Source organism: Coregonus lavaretus (genome assembly GCF_964263955.1).
Source record: "Coregonus lavaretus genome assembly, chromosome: 33".
NCBI classification, from domain to species: Eukaryota; Metazoa; Chordata; class Actinopteri; order Salmoniformes; family Salmonidae; genus Coregonus; species Coregonus lavaretus.
In genome coordinates, this window is record NC_140020.1 from 16,120,841 (window position 1) to 16,148,042 (window position 27,202).

At 45.1% G+C, this 27,202-nt stretch overlaps 1 protein-coding gene across 2 annotated transcripts in view; it reads right to left on the bottom strand.

Annotated features, from left to right (window-relative positions):
- LOC311108518 (cation-independent mannose-6-phosphate receptor-like) overlaps positions 1 to 27,202 on the bottom strand; it is a 34,258-nt gene that overhangs the window by 5,383 nt on the left and 1,673 nt on the right. The window contains exons 3-42 of one of the 2 annotated variants that reach the window (XM_084151164.1): positions 20,423 to 20,547; positions 19,811 to 19,909; positions 18,683 to 18,815; positions 18,099 to 18,210; positions 17,803 to 17,908; positions 17,444 to 17,603; positions 17,046 to 17,238; positions 16,819 to 16,922; positions 16,497 to 16,673; positions 15,085 to 15,231; positions 14,664 to 14,810; positions 13,123 to 13,260; positions 12,790 to 12,940; positions 12,373 to 12,550; positions 12,107 to 12,222; positions 11,769 to 11,928; positions 11,247 to 11,423; positions 11,039 to 11,140; positions 10,814 to 10,915; positions 9,118 to 9,292; positions 7,961 to 8,134; positions 7,661 to 7,810; positions 7,340 to 7,515; positions 7,067 to 7,154; positions 6,742 to 6,951; positions 6,503 to 6,633; positions 6,286 to 6,389; positions 6,028 to 6,158; positions 5,644 to 5,840; positions 5,262 to 5,388; positions 4,888 to 5,019; positions 3,556 to 3,824; positions 2,831 to 3,046; positions 2,534 to 2,683; positions 2,234 to 2,392; positions 1,835 to 2,036; positions 1,427 to 1,579; positions 1,064 to 1,298; positions 764 to 900; positions 457 to 574 (exon numbers count right to left, since the gene is read on the bottom strand). In XM_084151164.1, the coding sequence (XP_084007290.1) occupies positions 457 to 574; positions 764 to 900; positions 1,064 to 1,298; positions 1,427 to 1,579; positions 1,835 to 2,036; positions 2,234 to 2,392; positions 2,534 to 2,683; positions 2,831 to 3,046; positions 3,556 to 3,824; positions 4,888 to 5,019; positions 5,262 to 5,388; positions 5,644 to 5,840; positions 6,028 to 6,158; positions 6,286 to 6,389; positions 6,503 to 6,633; positions 6,742 to 6,951; positions 7,067 to 7,154; positions 7,340 to 7,515; positions 7,661 to 7,810; positions 7,961 to 8,134; positions 9,118 to 9,292; positions 10,814 to 10,915; positions 11,039 to 11,140; positions 11,247 to 11,423; positions 11,769 to 11,928; positions 12,107 to 12,222; positions 12,373 to 12,550; positions 12,790 to 12,940; positions 13,123 to 13,260; positions 14,664 to 14,810; positions 15,085 to 15,231; positions 16,497 to 16,673; positions 16,819 to 16,922; positions 17,046 to 17,238; positions 17,444 to 17,603; positions 17,803 to 17,908; positions 18,099 to 18,210; positions 18,683 to 18,815; positions 19,811 to 19,909; positions 20,423 to 20,547 (6,061 nt within the window). The remainder of the gene's footprint in view (positions 1 to 456; positions 575 to 763; positions 901 to 1,063; positions 1,299 to 1,426; positions 1,580 to 1,834; positions 2,037 to 2,233; positions 2,393 to 2,533; positions 2,684 to 2,830; positions 3,047 to 3,555; positions 3,825 to 4,887; positions 5,020 to 5,261; positions 5,389 to 5,643; positions 5,841 to 6,027; positions 6,159 to 6,285; positions 6,390 to 6,502; positions 6,634 to 6,741; positions 6,952 to 7,066; positions 7,155 to 7,339; positions 7,516 to 7,660; positions 7,811 to 7,960; positions 8,135 to 9,117; positions 9,293 to 10,813; positions 10,916 to 11,038; positions 11,141 to 11,246; positions 11,424 to 11,768; positions 11,929 to 12,106; positions 12,223 to 12,372; positions 12,551 to 12,789; positions 12,941 to 13,122; positions 13,261 to 14,663; positions 14,811 to 15,084; positions 15,232 to 16,496; positions 16,674 to 16,818; positions 16,923 to 17,045; positions 17,239 to 17,443; positions 17,604 to 17,802; positions 17,909 to 18,098; positions 18,211 to 18,682; positions 18,816 to 19,810; positions 19,910 to 20,422; positions 20,548 to 27,202) is intronic. The other variant, XM_084151165.1, reaches the window with a different exon arrangement.

The window sequence follows — 27,202 nt, forward strand, 5'->3', positions numbered from 1 at the left end:
CGGTATGTGTGTGTACGGTATGTGTGTGTACGGTATGTGTGTGTACGGTATGTGTGTGTGGTAGCGAGAGTTAACAGGCATCCTACAAAGAACGACAAATGAAACCGTGAACGATGGAAAAGTTTCACTAGAAAAATAAACATGACGTTCAAGACTTCAAATGTACATTTAAGTGGTCAATTTTCAACTATGAAGGAGGTTAAAGTGCCTCTTCAACTTGATTATTCAGTAACTTTTTATAGTGTTGTTGAGTTGAATAGGTAGATTTTTCCCACAGGACCACGTTAGTTGCTGACTGGAAGACAGTTGGCTTTCCCTTGTAGGAGGTGGCCAGGTCCCAGATCTGTTTGTACTGTATAGCCAACAACCATAGCAGTTGGTTATACGTCACAAACAGGTCTGGGACAAGGCTACAGCGGAGGAGACTCCCAGGCTAACTGCTTACAGCCCACTCACCTCAGCAGCTTGGGCTGGCCTATGTTAGGACCACAGGTCAGCTGGACCACTGTCTTGGCCTGGAGGCCGTTCCCACACACAGTGTCTCCCATGGTGTAGCTCACTAGGATCTTCTTATCTGGGAGAGGGAGGGTTGGTAAGGCAATACGTCTATAACGGCTTATCTTAGTGGGTTGGGACACAAACACACAAGCCCAAGAACCATGTGAAACGTAACACATGACATTCCAATTTTGAAAGAGTTTCCTCCAGTCCTGCTAAGGTGTGGGTAGAGGGTAGCGGGATGTGAGGGAGCTGTAAGACCCACCTGAGAGGGCCATCTTCTGGGTGTAGACGCGGCCCAGGGTCTGGGTCTTCCCCTCACTGGTCCTCCGGCACACCGTGGCTCCCTCAGGGCAGTCTGGCAGGCCCCCATGGATACCCTGGCACAGGTTGATGTAGTACCTGGAGACAGCACAGCCAAGCTAGAGTTTAAAGATGTTTTTTTCTAACAGCTTGCCACTACTGTGCATGTTCACTCATCATCATGTAGTACAGAGGGAGAGAAAGACAGAAGGGGAGGAGGGAGAGGAAAATATATAGAGGAAAAGGGAAAAGCTAAACATACGCCGTTTTGTTGTGGCTGAACTTCCAGGGCTCTGTGAGAGAGGAGAGGGTGCGCAGGTCGTAGGTTTGGTGCTGGTTCACCAGCTTACACTCCATCTTCTTGGGTGGGCATACAGTCGTGGTTCTCCACTGGAAGGTGGCAGCGCAGCCTCCCGTCTCACTGAGAAGCTGTGGGGTACCGTGGCCAGCTGACTGGTCACAGGTGAACAGAATGGACGACTGCCTCTTCCCTGTAACTGAGAGAGAGACAACACACACAGCAGAATTGAGCACAGCTAAGCCCAGAGCCTCCAGGAGACACAATCAAAACTCTGTTCCACATTATACAAGACTGCCTATTAGCATTGCTTTGACCAGTCATTACCATTAGCGCAGAATCCCCATTTCCTGTCCTTATTAAAGTCGCTGGTGGTGGCACACCACAGTCTCCCATCCATCCTGCCCTCGGTTGTACACGCTGTGTACGACTTCTTCAGGAAGTTGAAGGGAAACACGCACACCTCCTCATTCTCAGTCACTGAAAAGGAAAACATGTACAGCAATAAAAAAACAGCACTATATTTTGTCTCAAATGAAATGAGCTTCACTTTGGGATACAACACCACAACAGGCAGATAAACACCTCATCAAGGCATCATAGGTTGCAAGTTAAATAACACCATATATAATGCACTGCCACACACGGCACTGGTTAAAAGCGGTCCACTATAGAGGGTGTCATTTCCGACTTGGTCATAGACTCAGAGGCAGGACTGACTGAGAACAGTCTAACCTGCTGGGCAGATGTCTCCTCCTCCGTACTGCATGAAGACAGCTTGCTCCTCATGTTTGTAGTCCATAGTCATGGCCTGGCTGATGCCATAGGAGAACGCTGATCCGCCCGGCGACTGCACACACACTGCACTGTTCTTACAGTTGGGGTCCGCCACCGCGCCACACACATTGATCTTATAGGTCTCCGAGCCAACAGGCACCTGGCAGAGAAAGACAAAGGGTATCAACGAGGATGAAAGGCATCAAGAAAAAGAAGAACTACTTAGAAAGAAAGCCCTGTCCACCTAATACATGGACAACTATGTGTTAATGCATAGATAAGAAATATAGCTAAGTAGCTATAATAGAATATGTAGGGTATAGAGGGTAAGAGGTCACGTAGGAAAGGTCAACCCACCTGGATCTCCCCAGAGAGGGGTGAGAGGTCAAAGGTGAACTGCAGCTGTGAGTCAGTTAGGGTACAGCCGCTGGTCTGAGTGGCATCAGGACAGACCACTGGAGTGGCCCACGCAAACATATACATACAGTCCTGCTTCCTGATCATTTGGGGCGAGCCCTGGGGGACAGGAAAGAGGCTTTAATACTGCAAAGGCATTACTTCTATTTCTGCCATCTTTCAACACAAGAACCATCAGTGAGAAAAGAAGACAACAATGAAAGAAAAGGTCTCTCCATCTGTGCCACGTGTGGTACTGACCAGCTCCAGGCCTCTCTGGCAGGTGAACAGGATGGTGGAGGTGGAGTTCTTGTTGGAGTTAGAGGGGCAGGTGGTGGTGCTGTTGAAGGTGATTGACACCTCATTGGTCATGCTGTTGAACTCTGGGGTGGAAGTGATTCGACCAATGTCCTGTTAGCAGGAGAGAAACACAGAGAGAGAAATCCTTGAGCATGCTGGTTTGTAAACGCAGAGGGAATACTATTAAAGAGTCTTCATTTCTGCTGTGTGTGTGTGTGGGTGTACGTGTGTGCATGCGTTTCTGTGTGTGTGACTCACTACAGGGGGTCCCGCGTCGGGGTCCATGCAGACAGCGGCCCCTGGGGGACAGGTGACCCCAGGGATGGGGTTGAGGGGCTGGCAGATGTTGATGTAAAAGTCAGGTGACTGGTCCTTGTCCACCAGGTCCTCGTTTGTGGCCATGTAGTAGCCCGTCACATGGATCAGAGGAGTCAGGTCAATTAGGGTAGAGCCGTTCAGGACGGAACACTTCACCTATTGAAACATCATGAAAGTCAGAGAGACGATGGGGGCTAGCAAAGAAAAAAGACACACATCAGATGGTTACATATTAAAATGGCCTATTAGATATAATACAGCCAATACAGTATACCAAATTCTAATAGAAAGTTGATGTCAGTTGAGGTAATTCCTCTACCATTCAGCAGACTAAACGTTATGTATTAACAAAACCTTTCAGTCACCTGTGTAAAGCAGCACATGCATGTAGTTTGGTTATTCAACACAGACAGTCAGTTAACATCAGTTACAGTACATGAACAGCACATCGACTTGTTTGAAATGACTTTACATCAAGGGCTCACTGGTTGCCTGATATGTATGGCATGACTGGTAAGCTGAATAAATTCCACCTATCATATCAGGGGCTAGGTAATGCAAATTGCCATATTGCTTACATCTATCCAATCCTTTCAGTTATACTCAGTCTAGGGGTTAGGAGGCTACGGGTTGTTTTGGAATTGGGAAACACCACCTGTAATTACCTGCTGTTCGCAAACCAGGGGCGTGTGCCAGGAGAAGAAGTGTGTGCACGTGTTCTTGTCCGAGTCCACCAGTACCGGCCCCGTGCTGGCCTCTCCATGGGCCTTGCACACAAAGCTGATGATGCTTTTGTGTGTGATGGCGGGGTTGGCCGCACACACAGCCCCGCCCTCATAGACCAGTTCCACCACCTGGTCCAGGTATGACAGCTTCCTGCTGGCCCGCCCGCCACTCAGCGCACTCTTGGTCTCCTTGATACACACACCTGCACCTTCACACACACACACACACACCAAAATGACCATAAGCAACTGAACGGACTGTCTACGTTCATCAAACTCAAGTCGAAGTGCTCAATTTCGGAAAGCCAAATATTCCGTTTTTTTTTCTCTCCCCACTTTCGATCTTGTCTCATCGCTGCAACTCCCCAACGGGTTCGGGAGGCGAAGGTCGAGTCATGCTTCCTCCAAAACATGACCTGCCAAACCGCGCTTCTTAACATCTGCCCGCTTAACCCGGAAGCCAGCCGCACCAATGTGTCGGAGGAAACACTGTTCAACTGATGAGGATTTTTCAGCAAACTATGAGATAAACAAAGTCTATCACAAACATGGGAGTCAGAATTAAACATGGGTACTCTCTGTTGCTGGGCAAGAACTTAATTGGTTCCTTTCACTGGGTTTGTGTGTGTGTGTGAAATGGGGATCTGACCTCGGGTCGAATTCCTCGCTCTTACCTAATCCACAGCTGTCCTACCTTATCAGAGACTGAAACCAGACTGTTGCCTTTTGCCTCTATCCTCAAACAAAGTCCTGAGAGGCCAATTGTGCGCCGCCCTATGGGACTCCCGATCACGTCCGGTTGTGATACAGCCCGGGATCAAACCCGGGTCTGTAGTGACGCCTCTAGCACTGTGATGCAGTGCCTTAGACCGCTGCACCACTCGGGAGGCCCCGGGGATTAAGATTTTTTGTTAGCTTTTTTGTTTCAAAATGTCTCATGTGAATGCGTGTGAATGTTTGATTGTCTTTGAACATCTAGTTCTCTTTTCCCAGTAAGGTAACATTGGAGAACCAGCCTCACAGTCCTGAGTTTGAAGCAGAGCCACAGACCTATAACATAATACAGCTGAATAAACAAACATCGTCTAGAAGAGTCTGCTTCATTTTGAAACAGTCATCTTGGGACCCCTGTCTGGTCCATGGATCAGTAAGCCGATCACTGCTGGATGGCAGACATTGGCAGGCCTGATTCCTGAGAGGATCTGGCTTTGACCAGTATAAAAAGAGCTTTCCCAACCAAACCAGAGCTTGTGAGATAGAATATGGTCGTACCTGTGTCTGGTCCACAGCCTGCGTTGGCCACTTCCCCACACACGTTGAGCCTGAACATCTTCCTAGGGTCCAGGTTGTCGTACACAGTGTAGCCTCCCTCCTGCCTTAGTCCGTTCAGGTCAAAGAGGTGGCCTGGGTTCAGGAGGGCAATACAGCACATACACGTGTCAAAAAAAAAAACAATAGCACTAGGAGTTGCTCAGTAACTCTGTGCGGTCGTGTGCTTGACTACTGCACCGGGATTCTATGAGAATGGTGGTATTTTTCCATGTTAATCATACTAACTTCAAATACTTCCTCAGATTTTTTTATATGGTCTAGTGCAGGCAGCGGCCTTTCAGTTTTCAGTGGCTGTCTGTGGGAGTGGCACTCACCAGTGACTGGATTGGTGACTCTGCAGTCGCCATGCTGGCTGCTGTTGAGGGGGCAGGCAGCTGCAGTGAACCACACAAAGGTGTAGACACAGTCCTCTATGGCTGTGATCAGGGTTGGCCTTGAATCCTGGGGTAGAAACACAGTCAGTCTACTCAGTTACATTTTACATTTTGGTCATTTAGCAGACGCTCTTATCCAGAGCGACTTACAGTAGTGAGTGCATACATTTTCATACTGGTCCCCCATAGGAATCGAACCCACAACCTTGGTGTTGCAAGCGCCATGCTCTACCAACTGTGTGTGTGCATATCTGTGAGTTTGCATATTTGTGTGTATGCGTGTGTGTATCTGCATGTGTGTGTTATGTCTATGATCCCTTACCACTTTGTCCCGGTCACATTTGAAGCGTATGATGGTACTCTTCTTCCTCTGTCCACCGGGACACATCTCTCCATTGGTGTACTTGAGTACCAGGATGTTCTGGTCCCACTGTGGGGCAGACTCGGCCTCTCCCAGACTCACATAGTGCTCCCCACTCTTCAGACAGGACGCTGCGTTGGACGGACACTTCCAGGAGCCTACAACATGAGGAAAGAAATATATATCCAATGGTTCAGAAGGTTAGCATAATTGCACCACATTCAAATTGTGACTGAAGACTATGAGAATGTTGATATTTGTTCACACAATTGGGAAATAAAAAGGATATAGGAGCCACCAGTGTCCTTCATATAAAGGATTGTGGTGTCGGAGATAGGCACTTACCCCCCTGTTGCACCAGAGACTTGCAGACATTGATGTAGTAACGCTCCTGCTTCCCAGTGCTGGGCTCCACCACCCAGTTTCTGGAGTCCAGGGCCAGAGAGGAGAGGTCGTACGAGTTGCCATTAGAATCTCTGTGAGAGGAAGAATAAAAGGCAGTCAGAGAGATAACAGACAAAAGAAGAAACCAGTCATTGTCTGGGAGAAAGAGGAGGTTGTGGTGGGAAGAGAGCTCCCAGAATAGAATATGACTATGCGTACTGGTATGAGCAGCTGGTAGTTTTGACGGGGATACAGGCGAGAGCAGTACGCCAGGTAAAGAGGTAGGTGCACTCTGCAGTCTCCTTGATAAATTCTGGCACCCCCTATAAGCAGAAACAACACAAAACAACCCCAGTATCTACCACACTCAAGCACACTTTGGGACAAGCAGAAAAGTTGCATTAGACGTTTCATCTTTAGCTTCGCTCAGACTCACAGGGTTCATTTTAGGATGACAGGAGAAGTAGATTGCTGTGGATCTCTGGTAGATCTTGTGGCAGGTCTCCCCACCAGTGTAGTTGAGTACCAGTTGTTCTCCAACATAGCTCAGAGTCTGTGAGGCCATCCCTGTAATAAATGATTTAAAAAGCAACATGCCTGAGGTTTTTGATCAGTTACTAACAAACCAAAATCAAAGCTTTTTAAAGACCAAGTATTTTATACATGTTTACATACCGGCAATTCTGTGGGTGCTGCCTTCCACCTGACAGGCTGACACCTGGTCACTTCCTGGGTCTTTATGTGTGCAGATCCCGCTCTGAAGCCCCCCGCAGACAGAGAAGTGGTACTGGTACTGGCCACTCTTCACCATGTAGTCCTTCCCTGACAGGGAGCTCATGTCAAACATGTAGCCACTTCTGGGGTCCTTGACTTTACAGTTTTCACCTGCAGGAGTCAGGGAGAGGAGAGTTAACTTGAGCATGATGATGACACTAGTGGAGAGAAGTAACAGTCTTACAGCCACAACATTAAACATGGCAGCCTCCTCTTTCAAGCCTACCTTGAGCACTGGTGAGAGGACACGCCTCGGAGGTTCTCCAGACGAACACATATTCACAGCCGTCTTGGCGGTCAAATACAGGAGAGCCCTGTTAGTAAAGGAACCAACCAAGAAAAATATAGGTATTAGGAGGGAAAATATATGGTAATAGGATCAGTATCATCAATAAGTAAAATTTCATTCAGATTCTTGCCATTGATTTGTACACCAGCTTTATGGCCATAACATGGAAGAGCATTCCCATAGAGAACAAGATGCGTGTATGTTACTCACAGGGTTGGCGTCACACTGGAAGATGATACGTGTGGAGTAGTGGCCTTTGTCACAGCGGTCCCCGTTGAGGTAGACAATGCTGATGGAGCCGTCAGAGGCCACCTGTGGGCTGGACTGGACGTAGCCCAGGTTCACACCTTTACCCTCCAAGGTGCCACACGCACCCAAGAGACCAACTGCAGATGCATACATAGATGCATGTACAGTAGTTAAAACACAAAGCTAAACATTGGCAGAGTAATGCTAAACTGATGGTACAGCACAGAGGTATTCCACCTCACTGGCCAGCACATCAACATAGGCTCATGGCGTGTGACTCACCGGGGCAGCCCTGGACCGGAGGAAGAGGTTTACACACGTTGATGAAGAAGCTACGTTTCTTAGCCTGTTCAGCCGTGTCGATGGCCACCCAGGGACTGTCTTCACTGTCCCTGCTCAGGTGACTCAGGTCATACTCGTTACCATGGGAATCTAAAAAGAGAAGGAAAAACTATGTATTTTAATTAATGAAGAGACCCATTTCTATGACCAGTTTTTTAAGGTGGATAAAGTGATATATGCCACGTTAGAGACGTACTGAAGACATCCATACTGTTTTGAAGACATTGACAGTGTTCCTACCAGTGATTTGACAGTCCACAGGGGCAGGGATGCATGCCAGTGCTGTGGAGAACTCAAAGAGGACATCATGGGTGACGTGTGTAGATGAGCTGAGCTCTTCTCGGACCAGTTTCAGAGTGCCAGAGTGGGCATCCTGGTCACACACAAAACTAATGGTGAAGGTGTCCCTGGTGCCTGGGGGAGAAGGGAGGAATCAGGTCAGTTATCAGACCAAATGCTTATGAACTGACTTATTAAAAAGGGATTTTCCAGAGGATTGAAAACTATGTTATTTTTTAAACATCTCGTTTTGGACTCAACGTGTCAATGTATGGCTCATACATGCAAAATAAACGACCTACAGTCCTCTCCCAGCGGAAAAAGGCACAGAATCCTTACATTCAAACCTGCCATCACTTGGTGCCTGAGATCTAATTTACGTGCTCGTTCCTGTCATGTAGTGAACGTACGCTCTGAAGCGAGTGGGATGAGTGGCTACATGCGTTCACAATTAGTTCTTTTGATAACAGCCAAAATACATAGATCATATCCATGCATTTAGAAGATAACTGTCAACCCGATCAAAAAGACTGTACACTTAATTTTGGAATATATTGCACAACAGGTTATAAGGTTTTTACCAGGCGTGTGATCCCGATCCCAAACGTGATGGACAATGTTGATTGGCAGGTGGAATTATGTCCAATGAGGTTACAAGGTTAAAGTGGGAGGGATCAGGTCAGCCCAGTATTGTCCAATGAGGTTGCAGGGTGAGCCCAACATGCACACCATTTTTTATTTATTTTTTACTCTCTATGCGCACACGTTACAGAGGCTCGAGAACAATGACGTGATGACGACGTACACAATTGTACACAATTTTGGCAGTTTTGGCTCACGAGCACTACTTTCAAAACTACTGACGGAAATCATACTAAACTTCTGGAAAATCTCTTTAAGTCAAAGAATGTTTGAGAAACGAAGGCTATAGCATCCAAAATAATGTGGATTCAATTTCTTAGGCAGCCATGCTATTATTGTCATAGTATCCTAACTGGCGATCTGTAATGTGCAACTCTTTTATATAAGACTGTGTGTACGATTTTTGTGCAAATCATGCATTTATGTCGAAGGGAGCAGCCGTGTTGATTGAAGATAGCTGGGTCCATTGACTGTACCTGTAGGCCTGTCCAGGTCTCCTTTGTATGTGAGTGTGAGCAGGCCGTCAGTAGAGTACTGTAAAGATCTCTCCACTCCTACAGGACCAACAACCAGGCCATTGTCCAGCTCACAGCCAGCTACAGGCTTCCCCTGGTCCTTCCCACACTCTGCCACCTCGTCGCAGATATTTACCTGGGGGGAGGACAGTGTCATATAGTCAGGCACAGTGCCCAAAAACACTACTACACAAACAATGTGTATGTGTACATTTCACTGCAGAAGTCAACTCATGAACCTGGGGAAATGGATTCACTTTAGTTTACTTTATTTGACAGGGACGATGCACATTAGTCAACATTTCCGTGAATGTGCCATTTCTGCTATGCAGGCCAGAGACTACAACCTGCCACCGTGTGGAGAAGTTAGAATGAAACATAACTAAAACTGCTTGGATATGCATCGATCCCTGGTTCAAATGTTTCCACGGACCCCAAACCAATCCAAATGTAGCATGCATCAGTCAGAAAATCGATTGAAACGTTACAAATTGCCGGTTCCCTAAAATGTTTTGCTCATATTACTTTCCTTCTACCTTCCCGAAAACCTGACCAATGATAGGTAGGCCGCGCGTCACCTTCAGCATTCAAATGTTTGTAAAATGGCTTGTGCAATTTTAGGCTTTATTAGTTGAGTGATAACCAATGTAATTTGCTAGGTTATTGTTATCAAATGTGCTGTTTAAAATTGTGTTTTACCAGAATAAAGTAGCCTAAGCAAGCACCTGAGACAGGACTCATCTGGCTATATAGCCTACCTCAGGGGTGTCAAACTTTTTCCATGGAGGGCCTAGTGTCTGCAAGTTTTTGGTTTTTCCTTTCAATTAAAGACAACCAGGTGTGGGGAGTTCCTTACTAATTAGTGACCTTAATTAATCAATCAAGGACAAGGGAGGAGTGAAAATCCAGACTCGGCCCTCCGTGGAATGAGTTGGACAGGTGGCCTACCTGCTGATCGACTCGTGGCTATATACTGTAGGCTACTTGCTGATCGGGGCTTAGGCTAAATTAGATTTTATATAGAATTTTCAGGTTCACCATCAGCAATAGTTTTGGTATTTTTGCTTTAAACAATCAGTGTATATGGTCATTTTTAGACATACAGGGTAAAGTTGATAATTTCATAACGAGGCCAACAATCACTTTTTCTACACGTAGTGCACGGTCAAAGCGGGAGGAAAAGAACACTTCCAAACGGTCTGCCATTCGATTTTGAAACGGGGGTGAAATCCAAAGTTGTGCTATGTAATAGCTAATTTTTTAAGATCAATATTTATACATTACGAACTCAAACCCTTTGGAACTGCAAAAAATACAAATTAATTAGTGGGTAATGGTGATTTCAGATGAAAAGTGGGGGGACAAAAAGCAAACATTGCCCCCCTTATCTGATAGCGTGGTGATAGATGCCCAGTTTCATCATAACCACACACACAGAGAGAGAAGTCAGCTCAAAGAGCTCCAGCAGAATGGAAAATGAATGTGTTTATGCAACAAATGTTAGTGCATCGAATCGTATCGCATTGATTTGTTCTTCTAATCATACCGAATAGTTTCAAACTAAAACGTATCGTTCCTGTATCGTATCTGAGCATATGCATCTAGATACGTATCGAATCATCTTGAAAGGGACAGATGAACATCCCTAGTGACTTACCACAAAAGTTTTCCCATTCCCCTCAGCCTTGTAGCCAGTCTTAGAGGACAGAGGATGCAGATTGAACTCAAAGCCGGTGTTGGGATCCCTCACAGAGCAGGTCTGCCATAGAATAGAACAAAACATTTAAAAAATAATTGACGAGACCTCCCCAATCTAACAGAAGATCTAAAGACTTTATGGACAAACATTTGCTTCAAGTTGATGTGGAATCCAACAGCTCACCTTGTTCTTCTCATCAGCAGTACTGATGGCACAAGCTGCCCCGGTCTCCCACATGAAGTTGGCCGTACAGTTTCCATAATTGAGGAAACGAGGGCCGGACGACTGCAGATACAGACAAAGAAAGGCACATCTCACTCTTAAAATCCTAGACAGACTTTATGATATACATTTTTTTGACATTGCTTTATAAATATGCCATTTCACTTACCACAGGTCCTCTGGAGCAGACCAGGTGGATGTGTGTAGTGTAGGTGAGTTTCAGTCCATCGGAGATGCACTCGGAGCCGTCTGTGTACTCCAGCAGCAGGCGGTCCTTCTCTTCGATCACTGGACCTCTCTTAGCCAGGCCCATGTTACTGACAGACACCGTTTCAGACAGAATGCCCTGAAGACAACACACAGAGAAAGACCAGGGTCACGTCGAGCTACAGTTCAGTACTAAGACAGACCCACAGCGGATGGCTACCAGAACCAGAAGAGGGATACTAACAGTCTTACCTTAAATGTATATAAATAACAAAATAAATATATATATAATTTTTGAGGAATAGTCTCTCAACTTTTTAATGCTGTTTAATGCGCTGTTTTCCTGATAATGCCATTGGTTAGATACTGTACTCTGGTGATATAAAGAAACTGAAGTACAAGTTCCATGACCAAAACAGTGTATAACACACATCATAGTGTGTAAACCTCATCCTGTAGGTCATCCTGGAGCTTTTACACTAACCTGCTGAGGCTCGTATTTCATCTGGCAGACGGAGGCCTGGCGGTCACAGCCCTGCACGGCATTCAGAGGACGACACACGTTGATGTAGTACTTCCTCAGGTTGTTAGGGTCAGACAGGTCCATGGCCTGCCAGTTCCTCCCTCCACTAGACCGGGAGAGACTGGGAGAGAGGAGGGTTACACACATTCTTCAAATATTGTTTCATGTCTGCCTTCATTGGACATAACTAGGACAGAGTTTTTCCTGATTCCATGACCTGACCAGGACAAAGTAAGCTTTGTGGTCTGGGAAAACTCTGGGCCCTAGTCATAACATATCCTTGTGCAGGGAATTCTCACCTGGAGAGGTCGTACTGGTCCAGAGTGTTGGGGTCTGTTACCACACACTCCTGTGGCCTCTCTGGACAGGCGTAGGACGTATACCACCTGAAGTTATAGGTGTACTTGTCTTCCAGCTGTGAGGATCAATATGGTTATAAATAATGGTATATTCATGGTATAAATATTATACAGGTGGAACAGTGCATAGGTGAACCATATGAGGAACTACTTATTAGAGATTGGATGAGATCTGTCAGCAGGACAGGACAGGACCCAGTCAGTACCTGAAACTCTGGCTTGCCGGCGCCGGCCTCTCGGTCACAGAGGAAGGAGATCATAGTGGAGCGAAGGGTGTGCTGCATGTTGTTGTACTGAGAGCCGTTATTGTAGGACAGCTTGATCATCCCGTCATAGTAGGACAGTTGAGAGGTAAATTCCCCCAGGCTCCATGAATTAGAGCCACTGTAGCAGACAGACACACCAAACATAAGAACAGAAGCTACAGTATATCCATCCATTACTTCAGACTAAAACGGTCAGTCCATTCAGTCCTCCTCTAACCTCAGTCTGAACTCTAAAGCACATGTATGAAGCCCAGATATAAGCTTGATCCTATTTTCCTACTACTGTAATAGGGCACTTCCACCTATTGTATATCCACAGGGATTTAGTATGACATGATTTAAATGGTTAATACATGCCTTTGGTCCACTTGGCAGGCCCCAGCCTTCAGAGGGCATTTGGCTGCAGTGACAGAGCCACAGACGTTAATGAAGTAGTCATAATCTCCATTGGACATGTTGTAGAAGCCTCCTCCAGGTTTAGACAGGGGGGACAGGTCAAATGAGAACCCTGTAGAGAGAAGACAAAAGAGAAACAATTATAGTAACGCATCAAACAGCCATATTACATCTCCATAATCTAAACCTCCTGTCCTTGTCTCCCTGCCTCCATATGAAACAATATTAAAGTTCTGGACAGGTGGACACAAATTGCTGTTAGGCATCTGGGTCCAGTGGGTCCATGTGACCTACCAGCTTGGGGGTCTTCCACCTTGCAGTTGTCCCCCTCTGTCCTGGACATGACGCAGGCTGCAGCCGTGTACCACTCAAACTCATACACACAGCCATCACTGGACACACTCCGCATGATGGGGGCGCTCTCTAGGTCACCTGGGTAGAAGGACAGGGGGAGAGAGGGGCGCACACACAGAAAGTCAGGAGGAGTTGAACAGGTAGACTTTAAAGACAACATGAAGGTAGAACTGAATGCTAGCTAGCTCCACTTTCAGGTAGTCTTGTCACGATACCAAAATGTTGACTTCGGTACCAGGTTTAGTATCACGATACCAGATCCCAAAACAATACCACAGCAAAAAAGGTGGGGTATTAGCCATAGTCACAGAATGACACTTGTTCCAGAAAGATATTTTGAGTTCAATATCATTAGAGATTTTGGATTTCTGAATGTATGCATTAATGAATCAATTATACAAATCATACAATAAATTTGACTTTGGTAAAAAAATACAATCTAACTACATAATTATTTATTTGAATGGTAAATCAAGCTGTAGCCTATAGGCCTATTCACAATACAGGTAAATGCATATTCAATAGGAGTGTGGGCATGCATTGAGTTATTTGGACAGATGAAAAACAATCTCTTTCCATTCCAGCTGGGACTTACATTATTGTACTGACCAACAACATTTGCATAGAAGAAGCAATCTCTTCTTTTATAAAAGTGCGCACTGTCTCTTTAAGACCCATGACATCATTCACACAGTCATTCACACAGTCATTGAAACAGTCATTTCGAGGTTCCAGCACAGACAATCTTGACTGGGAGAGACTAAGTGAATAAATAATGTTCTGGTGACAATCAGCAATATTTTGCATTATGGCAAAGGCATCACTTTCCTCCTTAACTAGCTTTAATGGCGGGACGTAAAACATTTAAAAAAATGGAAAGATATGTATACTGTCTTAATTTTCCACCACCATTTTCGGGTTTTCGGATGACTTAGGATGTTGCACACCGTGTCCGGAAATGGTGGTGGAAAACTGTTTTATTAAGACAGTACATGTATTTTTCATTTTTTTTGGGGGGGGGGACGGCCCGACATTAAACCTAGTTAAGGAAGAAAATGATGCCTTTGCAGCCTGAATGGAGGATGCTTTATGTACGAGCTGGTCCACAAGTGTATTACCGGCTGGGCACATCAATCCAAGACGATAGTGCAGATCTAACGCCCACTATCGGCTGCCTAGCCTACATTGGAAAGGGTTTTAGCCTAGATCTAGCAATGACTAAGTGGAGCAGGCATGGTGCTCTCATGTTATAAGGGGACATCGGCAGCACTGATACAGACTTGATCCTCTCTCAATCAGTAGACGACGTGAGACACATTTGACAGAAGTACCGAAAGTAACAAAAATTATAGTACCGAACCGTTTTTCATGTTCTATTAGATCAAATGAAAAAAAGAGTTTCAGTATACAGTGCAACACTACTTTCAGGCAAACAGTTGTTCACCTTGGACTCCGCAACTAACTATTTCTAACACTGTCACCTGGCTTGCACTTCAGAATCATGATGGTCTTGATCTTCATGTTCTTCCTGCATTCTCCTCCCTCAGTGTATACCAGCTGTATGTCGTTGCTGTCGGTCTTGTTAGGGGAGGTGAGAAATTTGCCCAAGCTGATGACTTTGTCCTTTCCTAAAAGAGAGGATGGAATACATATTTTTTAAGGCAACAAACAAGCTACAAACTGTAAGCCATCTTGGTCTCTCAGATTTGACAGTATGCTGTCCGTGTACAGATAAGAATCAGGGCCTGTATTCAGAAAGCGTCTCAGAGTAGGTCTAGGCTCAGGTTTGCCTTTTAGATCATAATGAATGAGATTGCATGGATATGGGGGACCTGATCCTAGATCAGCACTCCTACTCCGAGACGATTTATGAAGACAGACCCAGATCTTCTCCAGACGTACCCACGGCGCAGATGGCAGCGTCCTCGGGACAGGTGCTGGTGGCCCCCTGCTGGAGGACTTTGTGACACACATTGACGTAGAAGCGCATCCTGTCTGACTTGGGGGCATTGGCATCCACAGCCTCCCAGTTCTGGGCCAACTCAGACTCTGAAAGGCACAGATAACACCAAGACAAGTTATGTGGTTTAGCATATACACTGACTATACAAAACATTAAGAACACCTGCTCTTTCCATGACAGACTGACCAGGTGAATCCAGGTGAAAGCTATGATCCCTTATTGATGTCACTTGATAAATCCACTTCAATCAGTGTAGATGAAGGGGAGGAGACAGGTTAAAGAAGGATTTTTAAGCCTCGAGACAATTGAGACATGGATTGTGTATGTGTGCCATTCAGAGGGTGAATGGACAAGACAAAATATTTAAGTGCCTTTGAACGAGGTATGGTAGTAGGTGCCAAGCGCACCGGTTTGTGTCAACAACTGCAACGCTGCTGGGTTTTTCACGCTCAACAGTTTCCCGTGTTTCTCAAGAATGTTCCACCACCAAAAGGACATCCAGCCAACTTGCCAACTGTGGGAAGCATTGGAGTCAACATGGGCCAGCATCCCTGTGGAACGCTTTCGACACTTCTCAGAGTCCATATCCCGATGAATTGAGGCTGTTCTAAGGGTGGTTGTGGTGGGTGCCACTCAATATTAGGAAGGTGTTCCTAATGTTTGGTATACTCAGTGTACAGTATATTTAAATGTATATTTATTTATTTATATAATTTTGTATTTTACCCCCCTTTTCTCCCCAATTTCATAATATCCAATTGCGATCTTGTCTCATCGCTGCAGCTCCCCAATGGGCTCGGGAGAGGCGAAGGTCGAGTCATGCGTCCTCCGAAACATGACCCGCCAAACCACGCTTCTTAACACCCGTCCGCTTAACCCGGAAGCCAGCCGCACCAATGAGTCGGAGGAAACACCGTCCAACTGACGACTGAAGTCAGCCTGCAGGCGCCAGGCCCGCCACAAGGAGTCGCTAGAGCGCGATGAGCCAAGTAAAGCCCCCCCGGCCAAACCCCTAACACAGACGACGCTTGGCCAATTGTGCACCGCCCTATGGGATGCCCGGTCACAGCCGGTTGTGACACAGCCTAGGATCGAACCTGGGTCTGTAGTGATGCCTCAAGCACTGCGATGCAGTGCCTTAGACTGCTGCTCCACTCGGGAGGCCTTAAATGTGTATTTAAATGTAATAGGGCTCATACTCATCTTTCTGTTCACTTTCACTTAAAGTATAAAATTAGAAGTCAAGGGGCTGGTCATTTACATTCATACATGCTGATCTTTAACTGGGATGTAAGGTGAACGCAGTGTTCAAGCTCTCTGTAAATGGAGATGATCCAGGACTCCATCTTACCAGGGTAACGTGTTAAGGGGGACAGGTCATAATGCTTATAGTGCATAGTCTTCTTGTCTGTGACCATGCAGAGTAGATCCTCCGTCTCCTTGACACAGGCGTAAGCCGTCTGCCAGTCAAAGTAATAGGTGCAGTCTGTCTCACCAGCAAACACAGGCGAGCCGCGGCCACCGTTTCCTGAGAAACACACAAATAAGGAATAAGGGGGAATGTAATGGACATGACTTGGATCGGTCATTGTGGAGTGGCCTCTACAGCAGAAACCATTGTTCATTTAAAAGGGCCTTGCTTTCTCTTCGGATATGCTATGGGTTATGCTCACCTGCCAGTTTGTTGCACTCAAAGTTGATGATGGTCATGCGCTGAAAGCCCGAGCTACACCTGCTCCCATCTGGATAGATCAGAGTCAGATCTCCATCAGAGTACCTGGAATAGAGTGCAATAAAAAGGGACAACTGTTACAAATAAGGGGAAAAGAAAGAGAGAAGCTGAGATGGAGAAAGCGGAAGACATCTGGCAAGAAAAGGAGTTTATTAATATTTAAGAAACCTTAGTGTTTGATTTTTGTATCTCCCGGCAATCTTTTTGACATCTCCTGTTGCTTTGACTTGGCAGGCTGACACATAGTGCTGGTCGTCACCACAATCTCCTGCCTTGGTTTCCCCACACACATTCAGGTAGTAGGAATAGCTGTCCTTCCCATCGCTGCTCTTGGCCTCAGCCATATAGGGATCGTCTGTAGCTACACAGACAGAACGTGACGCAGTGATATATTTCAACACGTCATTCACTGTTAGAGGAAGTAGCTTAAACTGTGAATAAAAATTAGCCTGAGTCAGTGAGAATTGGGACAGTCATATGATTATTCATAGCATTACTTCCTTTTATTACACAAAAAATATGCAATGTTTCTCAAAGCCCACAATGCTCTGGGCTGGTGGACTCACGGCCTAGGGTGAGGTGGGTGAGGTCTATGCTGATGTCGTGCTGCTTGCTGGTCAGGGTGCAGTTGTGGCTCTCCAGGTAGTCTCTGTGGCAGGCATACTCTGTCACCCACTCTACCTCGTACCTGCAGTTGGACTTCGCTGTCATCTTGGGGTCACTACCCTGTAATGGCAAGGTCAAAGGTCACACATGACTAAAATTACATCTTAACTGCCTAAGGGAGATCTTGTCGTTTAATCCAGTGTTTAAATGTAGTATTATATGAAATACCACTATTCTATGTATTAACACTTTCTGTAGTATGATTAATTATGTGATCAATTGGAGATACATGGGACAGACGCCCAGGCTTCCGTCTTACCTCCTGCCTAAGTGAGGGGCAGATGAAGGTGATGGTGACAGCAGGATTGTGGCCACTGCAGAAGTCCAGCGGGCTGTCTGAGGCTCCCTCGTATCGCAGGCTCAATCTGACACGGTAAGAAAGAGAGAGAAATCTGCAACTCAGCAAGGCAACGCAGCTCTGGAGCTGGTCAATAGCCAAGAGGTCAAAACAAAGGTCTTGCAGCAATTACTAAGACTGAGGCAGACTAGAGACAGAGACTGCTAGCTAGCAATTAGCATTGCCTGTGTTTTTGTATGGCATTAGCGTGGCTGTACCGGTCCTTGGAGATCAGCTCCAGCTGGGTAGTTGGTAGGCCCATGCTGAAGGAGCCGTTGCTGGTGGTCAGGCAGGCAGCAGAGCCTGCGGTGCAGGGGCTCTCTGGTCGGTCTGTAGAGGAGGCAGAGGTGAGATGAGTTAGCCTAGGGATTAAGAGTGTTCGGCCAGTAACCGAAAAGGTTGCTGGTTCGAATCCCCGAGTCATTTAGCCACCCTCATGAAGCTGGTTGAGAGAATGCCAAGAGTGTGCAAAGCTGTCATCAAGGCAAAGGGTGGCTACTTTGAAGAATTTCAAATATAAAATATATTTTGACTTGTTTAATACTTTTTTGGTTACTACATGATTCCATATGTGTTATTTCAGTTTTGATGTCTTCACTATTATTCTACAATGTAGAAAATAGTAAACATAAAGAAAAACCCTTGAATGAGTAGGTCAAAACCTTTGACTGGTACTGTATATGCTAATGAACAGTGATGTAGATTCATGATGTACATTTTTATACCGTATTATTCACAGAATAGTAACAGGCAGGTCTAAAAACAGTATCACTGAACAATTGAGCACAGTAAAGAAACTCACTTAAGCTTCTGCATATGTTAATATAAAAGTCAACTTCATCATCCGAGTCATCCACCAGGTAACCATCTGTGAGTTTGATGAGTGGGTTCAGGTCATGCTTTTTCCCATCCGTGTCAAAGACATAGCAGGGGACCTAGACACAGAGTGAAAGAGTAAAGAATTACAACATGACAGGATTGATCGTCTTCTATTTTCAGTTTGTTCTGGACTGGTACCTACTGTAACAGAAATTTTATATATACCAAGTATACCAAACATTAGGAACACCTTCCTAATATTGAGTTGAACCCCCCCTTATGCCCTCAGAACAGCCTCAATTCGTCGGGGCATTGACTCTACAGGGTGCGAAAGCATTCATTTACATTTTAGTCATTTAGCAGACACCCATATTCAGAGCAACTTACTGGAGCAATTAGGGTTAAGTGCATTGACAGATTTTTCACCTAGTCGGCTCGGGGATTCGAACCAGCGACCATTCGGTTACTGGCCCAACGCTAGGCTACCTGCCGCCCTAGGGATGCTGGCCCATGTTGACTCCAATGCTTCCCACAGTTGTGTCAAGTTGGCTGGATGTCCTTTGGGTGTTGGACCATACTTGTTACACACAGGAAACTGTTGAGCATGAAAAACCCAGCAGTGTTGCAGTTCTTTACACAAACCAGTGCGCCTGGCAACTACTACCATACTCCGTTCAAAGGCACTTAAATATTTTGTCTTGTCCATTCACCTTCTGAATGGCACACATACACAATCCTCAATTGTCTCAAGGCTTAAAGATCCTTCTTTAACCTGTCTCCTCCCCTTCATCTATACTGATTTTTAGTGGATTTAACAAGTGACATCAATAAGGGATGTCATGGAAAGAGCAGGTGTTCTTAATGTTTTGTTTACTCAGTTTAATATTGGAATGACTATTCATTTTTTTCCCCTTTGAACAAGAGGCATCAAGTGACTTTCTGAGAACTCGTGATTTTCCACAGTGTGAATGTGCTCGTCACAGACTCACCTCACAGACTCACACAGTGGGACCAACGCAGCCTTACACACTGTCACTGACTCACACACACCACAAATGGGTGACATACACACGTCCTGCCCTGACAGCTGCAGACCACTATTCAGACATACCTCTTTATTGGGCTTGTATTTATCCTTTTTGCAGGCTGCATATGTTCTCCATTCAAAATAATGAACACACTGGGCCACAGTGACAAACTCTGGTGTTCCCTGGGGGTAAGATAAAAAATATAGTTCAAGTTGACATATGACATACTGTTTGACCTGACAGTTTGCTTTGTCTCATAACTGCAACAGTAGAAGTGGGTGTGATGGCCTACAAGGAAGTCACTACTAGAGGAACTGGACTAGCAGCATGATTACTGTGTTTGTTCAGCTGCAAAGCTACTGTTCCACCCATGGTCTCTCAATACTGCAATCACATGGTCACACTTATCAACAAGCAGGCCTGGTATTGTTTTTTATAAGGATAGGAGGGCACTGTATGATATTTAATATAAATGTTTCTCAATAGAACTTAACATTTTCAAATAAAGAAACCACCACAGTGGTTGCAGTTTCATTACACCATCGGATTGACAAAGAACAACGCTTTGTGATGAGATTATTCTCAAACTAAAACCCACAAGTGTGGTTTGACAGGAAATTCATAAGCAGCTTTCAATACATATATGTCCCATGACTACTCTTCCTTTGTAATGACAGGTGCTACTTGTGACTTACCATAGTCTTCCCACACTGGAAACTGATGCTGCTCTGGACATTAGTACCGCTACTGCCTGGGCACTTCTCAGTGCTGTTGAAATCTATCACGCTGCTCCCAGTCACTTTCTTTAAGGACAGATCCCCTGGAAATAGAAGTGGATGAGTGAGAAACACATGCCTTTTAAACATGCAAATGCTGAGACAAGTAATAGAATTGTTTAAGAATTTGCTTCAGTAGGCTATGCTGAACCACGTACTCCTTGCAAAACAACCTCAACAATTCACTAAAACCTTAAACATTCCCAGTGGTTTCTAGCGGATGATTAATACAGGTTTCAACTGAATCTGAAGCCTCCACCAACTCTCCCAGTCCCTACAGTGTTGTGTCAAAGCATTACGGCACAGGGTCTGGAAGGGTTAGTAGTTGAGGCCATTTTTCTGCTGAGCTCTCTGGCCATGTACAGTCCAGAAAGAATAACAGCATGGGAACGTGACCTACTGCATAACACAGCATGGGAACGTGACCTACTGCATAACACAGCATGGGAACGTGACCTACTGCATAACACAGCATGGGAATGTGACCTACTGCATAACACTGCCTGTCTCTGTCTGCTCTGCCAACAGCCTGGCCCCTGGGCAGGCTCCAAACGTACAGTTACAGCTAAACGCCAACCAGAGAGAGAGAACAAACTTTCTGACCAGTTATTACCTCAAAGACACTGTATTTTCCCCTCTAACCACATTGGCTGGGGTTTCTGTTATTGTGTTTCAAAGGGGCAGAATCCAGCAAGGACTAACTGCTTTGCACAGCAGAAAATTCCTTCTCAGAGGGAGGTAAAAAGGCTTAGAGTGCAGCACCAACCGCAAAGCTTTATGTAATGATAAGTAGGGCATTTATATTTTACTATCGCTTGTCCAGATAGCACTGAATAAACAGAGACTGAATCCACTGCTGTGTTAGTGAACACTGTCACACTCACAAGTGCCATTGTGATTCCTTTCATGCACCATGCTTTATGGCTCTTATATCATTAGATATTTTCAGTATGCATGCATGACTAAGTCGATTTGGATAAAAGGGTCTGCTAAATGGCATATATCTATATACAGGAAGTCAGAAGTTTACATACACTTAGGTTGGAGTCATTAAAACTCGTTTTTCAACCACTCCACAAATTTCTTTTAAACAAACTATCGTTTTGGCAAGTAGGTTAGGACATTTACTTTGTGCATGACACAAGTAATTTTTCCAACAATTGTTTACAGACAGATTATTTCACTTATAATTCACTGTATCACAATTCCAGTGGGTCAGAAGTTTACATACACTAAGTTAACTGTGCCTTTAAACAGCTTGGAAAATTCCAGAAAATGATGTCATGGCTTTAGAAGCTTATGATAGGCTAATTGACATCATTTGAGTCAATTGGAGGTGTACCCGTGGATGTATTTCAAGGCCTACCTTCAAACTCAGTGCCTCTTCGCTTGACATCATGGGAAAATCTAAAGAAATCAGCCAAGACCTCAGAAAAAAAATGGTAGACCTCCACAAGTCTGGTTCATCCTTGGGAGCAATTTCCAAACGCCTGAAGGTACCACGTTCATCTGTACAAACAATAGTATGCAAGTATAAACACCATGAGACCATGCAGCCGTCATACCGCTCAGGAAGGAGATGCGTTCTGTCTCCTAGAGATGAACGTACTTTGGTGCGTCTAGTGCAAATCAATCCCAGAACAACAGCAAAGGACATTGTGAAGATGCTGGAGGAAACAGGTACAAATGTATCTATATCCACAGTAAAACTAGTCCTATATCAACATAACCTGAAAGGCCGCTCAGCAAGGAAGAAGCCACTGCTCCAAAACCGCCATAAAAAAGCCACGGTTTGCAACTGCACATGGGGACAAAGATCGTACTTTTTGGAGAAATGTCCTCTGGTCTGATTAAACAAAAATAGAACTGTTTGGCCATAATGACCATCGTTATATTTGGAGGAAAAAGGGGGCTGCTTGCAAGTCGAAGAACACCATCCCAACCGTGAAGCACGGGGGTGGCAGCATCATGCTGTGGGGGAGCTTTGCTGCAGGAGGGACTGGTGCACTTCACAAAATAGATGGCATCATTAGGAAGGAAAATGATGTGGATATATTGAAGCAACATCTCAAGACATCAGTCAGGAAGTTAAAGCTTGGTCGCAAATGGGTCTTCCAAATGGACAATGACCCCAAGCATACTTCCAAAGTTGTGGCAAAATGGCGTAAGGACAACAAAGTCAAGGTATTGGAGTGGCCATCACAAAGCCCTGACCTCAATCCTATAGAACATTTGTGGGCAGAACTGAAAAAGTGTGTGCGAGCAAGGAGGCCTACAAACCTGACTCAGTTACACCAGCTCTGTCAGGAGGAATGGGCCAAAATTCACCCAACTTATTGTGGGAAGCTTGTGGAAGGCTACCCGAAATGTTTGACCAAAGTTAAACAATTTAAAGGCAATGCTACCAAATACTAATTGAGTGTATGTAAACTTCTGAACCACTGGGAATGTGATGAAAGAAATAAAAGCTGAAATAAATCACTCTACTATTATTCTGACATTTCACATTCTTAAAATAAAGTGGTGATCCTAACTGACTTATGACAGGGAATTTTTTCTAGGATTAAATGTCAGGAATTGTGAAAAACTGAGTTTAAATGTATTTGGCTAAGGTGTATGTAAACTTCCGACTTCAACTGTATCTATCTATCTATCTATCTATATAAACTCAGCAAATAAAGAAACGTCCCCTTTTCAGGACCCTGTCTTTCAAAGATTAGTAAATTCCAAATAACTTCACAGATCTTCATTGTAAAGGGTTTAAACACTGTTTCCCATGCTTGTTCAATGAACCATAAACAATTAATGAACACACACCTGTGGAACGGTTGTTAAGACACTAACAGCTTACAGACAGTTGGCAATTAAGGTCACAGTTATGAAAACGTAGGACACTAAAGAGGCCTTTCTACTGACTCTGAAAAACACCAAAAGAAAGATGCCCAGGGTCCCTGCTCATCTGCGTGAACGTGCCTTAGGCATGCTGCAAGGAGGCATGAGGATTGCAATGTCCGTACTGTGAGACGCCTAAGACAGCGCTACAGGGAGACAGGACGGACAGCTGATCATCCTCGCAGTGGCAGACCACGTGTAAAAACACCTGCACAGGATCGGTACATCCGAACATCACACCTGCGGGACAGGTACAGGATGGCAACAACAACTGCCAGAGGTACACCAGGAATGCACAATCCCTCCATCAGTGCTCAGACTGTCCGCAATAGGCTGAGAGAGGCTGGACTGTTGTAAGGCAGGTCCTCACCAGACATCACCGGCAACAACGTCGCCTATGGGCACAAACCCACCGTCGCTGGACCAGACAGGACTGGCAAAAAGTGCTCTTCACTGACGAGTCGCGGTTTTGTCTCACCAGGGGTGATGGTCGGATTCGCGTTTATCATCGAAGGAATGAGTGTTACACTGAGGCCTTTACTCTGGAGCGGGATCGATTTGGAGGTGGAGGGTCCGTCATGGTCTGGGGTGGTGTATCACAGCATCATCGGACTGAGCTTGTTGTCATTGCAGGCAATCTCAACAATGTGCGTTACAGGGAAGACATCCTCCTCCCTCATGTGGTACCCTTCCTGCAGGCTCATCCTGACATGACCCTCCAGCATGACAATGCCACCAGCCATACTGCTCGTTCTGTGTGGGATTTCCTGCAAGACAGGAATGTCAGTGTTCTGCCATGGCCAGCGAAGAGCCCGGATCTCAATCCCATTGAGCACGTCTGGGACCTGTTGGATCGGAGGGTGAGGGCTAGGGCCATTCCCCCCAGAAATGTCCGGGAACTTGCAGGTGCCTTGATGGAAGAGTGGGGTAACATCTCACAGCATGAACTGGCAAATCTGGTGCAGTCCATGAGGAGGAGATGCACTGCAGTACTTAATGCAGCTGGTGGCCACACCAGATACTGATTGTTACTTTTGATTTTGCCCCCCCCCCCCCCCCCTTTGTTCAGGGACACATTATTCAATTTATGTTAGTCACATGTCTGTGGAACTTGTTCAGTTTATGTCTCAGTTGTTGAATCTTGTTATGTTCATAAAAATATTTACACATGTTAAGTTTGCTGAAAATAAACGCAGTTGACAGTGAGAGGACGTTTCTTTTTTTGCTGAGTTTATATACACACACACACACACAGTGCCTTTGGAAAGTATTCAGACCACTTGACTTTTTCCACATTTTGTTACATTACAGCCTTATTCTGAAATGGATTAAATTGTTTTTTTCCCCTCATCAATCTACACACAATACCCCATCATTTAAAAAAAAAACATTTATTACAAATAAAAAACAGAAATATCTCATTTACATAAGTATTCAGACCCTTTACTCAGTACTTTGTTGAAGCACCTTTGGTAGCTTTTACAGCATTGAGTCTTCTTGGGTATGACGCTACAAGCTAGGCACACCTGTATTTGGGGAGTTTCTCCCATTCTTCTCTGCAGATCCTCCCAAGCTCTGTCAGGTTGGATGGGGAGCGTTGCTGCACAGCTATTTTCAGGTCTCTCCAGAGATGTTCGATTGGGTTCAAGTCCGGGCTCTTGCTGGGCCATTCAAGGACATTCAGAGACTTGTCCCGAAGCCACTCCTGAGGTCTTGGCTGTGTGCTTAGGGTGGTTGTGCTGTTGGAAGGTGAACCTTCGCCCCAGTCTGAGGTCCTGAGCGCTCTGGAGCAGGTTTTCATCAAGGATCTCTCTGTAATTTGCTCCGTTCATCTTTCCCTCAATCCTGACTAGTCTCCCAGTCCCTGCCGCTGAAAAACATCCCCACAGCATGATGCTGCCACCACCATGCTTCACCATAGGGATGGTGCCAGGTTTCATCTAGACATGACACTTGGCATTCAGGCCAAAGAGTTCAATCTTGGTTTCATCAGACCAGAGAATCTTGTTTCTCATGGTCAGAGAGTCTTAAGGTGCCTTTAGGCAAACTCCAAGCGGGCTGTCGTGCCTTTTACTGAGGAGTGGCTTCCATCTGCCCGCTCTACCATAAAGGCCTGATTGGTGGAGTGCTGCAGAGATGGTTGTCCTTCTGGAAGGTTCTCCCATCTCCACAAAGGAACTCTGGAGCTCTGTCAGAGTGACAATCGGGTTCTTGGTCACCTCGCTGACCAAGGCCCTTCTCCCCCGATTGCTCAGTTTGGCCGGGCGGCCAGCTCTAGGAAGAGTTTTGGTGGTTGCAAACTTCTTCCATTTAAGAATGATGGAGGCCACTGTGTTCTTGGGGACCTTCAATGCTGCAGAAATGTTTTGTTACCTTTCCCCAGGTCTGTGCCTTGACACAATCCTGTCTCGGAGCTCTACGTACAATTCCTTCGACCTCATGGCTTGGTTTCTGCTCTGACATGCACTGTCAACTGTGGGACCATATATAGACAGGTGTGTGCCTTTCCAAATCATGTCCAATCAATTGAATTTACCACAGGTGGACTCCAATCAAGTTGTAGAAACATCTCAAGGATGATCAATGGAAACAGGATGCACCTGAGCTCAATTTCGAGTCGCACAGCAAAGCGTCTGAATACTTATGTAAATAAGGTATATCTTTTTTTTGTTTTTTTACAAATGTTTTTTTTTTTTTACGGTTTTTGCTTTGTCATTATGGGGTATTGTGTGTATATTGCTGAGGAATTGTTTTTATTTAATCCATTTTAGAATAAGGGTGTAATGTAACAAAATGTGGAAAAAGTCAAGAGGTCTGAATACTTTCCGAAGGCACTGTATGTCTATATATATATATATATTATTCTGTGGCCTAAATGAAAGCTATTCAGCAGAGCTTAGAGCTGACAAATTGCTACTCAGCTGACCCAGTAACATAAATTACTAAACAATAGAGGTGACTTGGAAGATTCAAATACATATTATGCAAGGTCAATTGCCTGCATGCAAGCAGCCTGGTTGAATTCAGAGCAAAGCTGTGTGAGCGATTTCTAAGCTTGCAAATTGTCTGTTGCATGTTTATCATAGCGTAAAGGCACAGTCATGAAAACAGGCAGCTGGTCTGGTTCACCTTTAACCTCCTTTGATTATTCCAACACAAAATAAATAGGTTAGTCGCTAGTTATCAGCATTAGATCTGTCACAAGAGCCCCTTCCTGTCCTACTCTGACACTCAGAGCTTGTTGAGTTGAGCCCAGGGTGTCATACCATCTGCAGGCATTTCTCTCATGTAGACTTTAAATCATGACCCGACTGTGTTTCACCCTGAGCGCAACCAAACACTGATTAGTCACTGAGTGAAGGTCATGGCCAAGTGTCCTGGGCCGGGACTTGTTGTGATGATCATGTTATGGAATAGTCTAGCAATGGTCAGATTAATTTGTGCACAATCATTTGAGCTTAAAAAATTATGAATAAGTCCAGGTAAACCACAAACGATATATAGCCAAAACAGCTAGCCTATATTTGACAAGGAAAACATTTTACATTTTTTACATTTTAGTCATTTAGCAGACGCTCTTATCCAGAGCGACTTACAGGAGCAATTAGGGTTAAGTGCCTTGCTCAAGAGCACATCGACAGATTTTTCACCTAGTCGGCTCGGGGATTAGAACCAGCGACCTTTCGGTTACTGGCACAACGCTCTTAACCACTAAGCTACCTGCCACCACTTTTCTGAAATGCTTAGCTACATCAGCACTAAAGTGAAGCAAAGCAAAGTATCAAGTGTGATTCAATTAGTTTGATA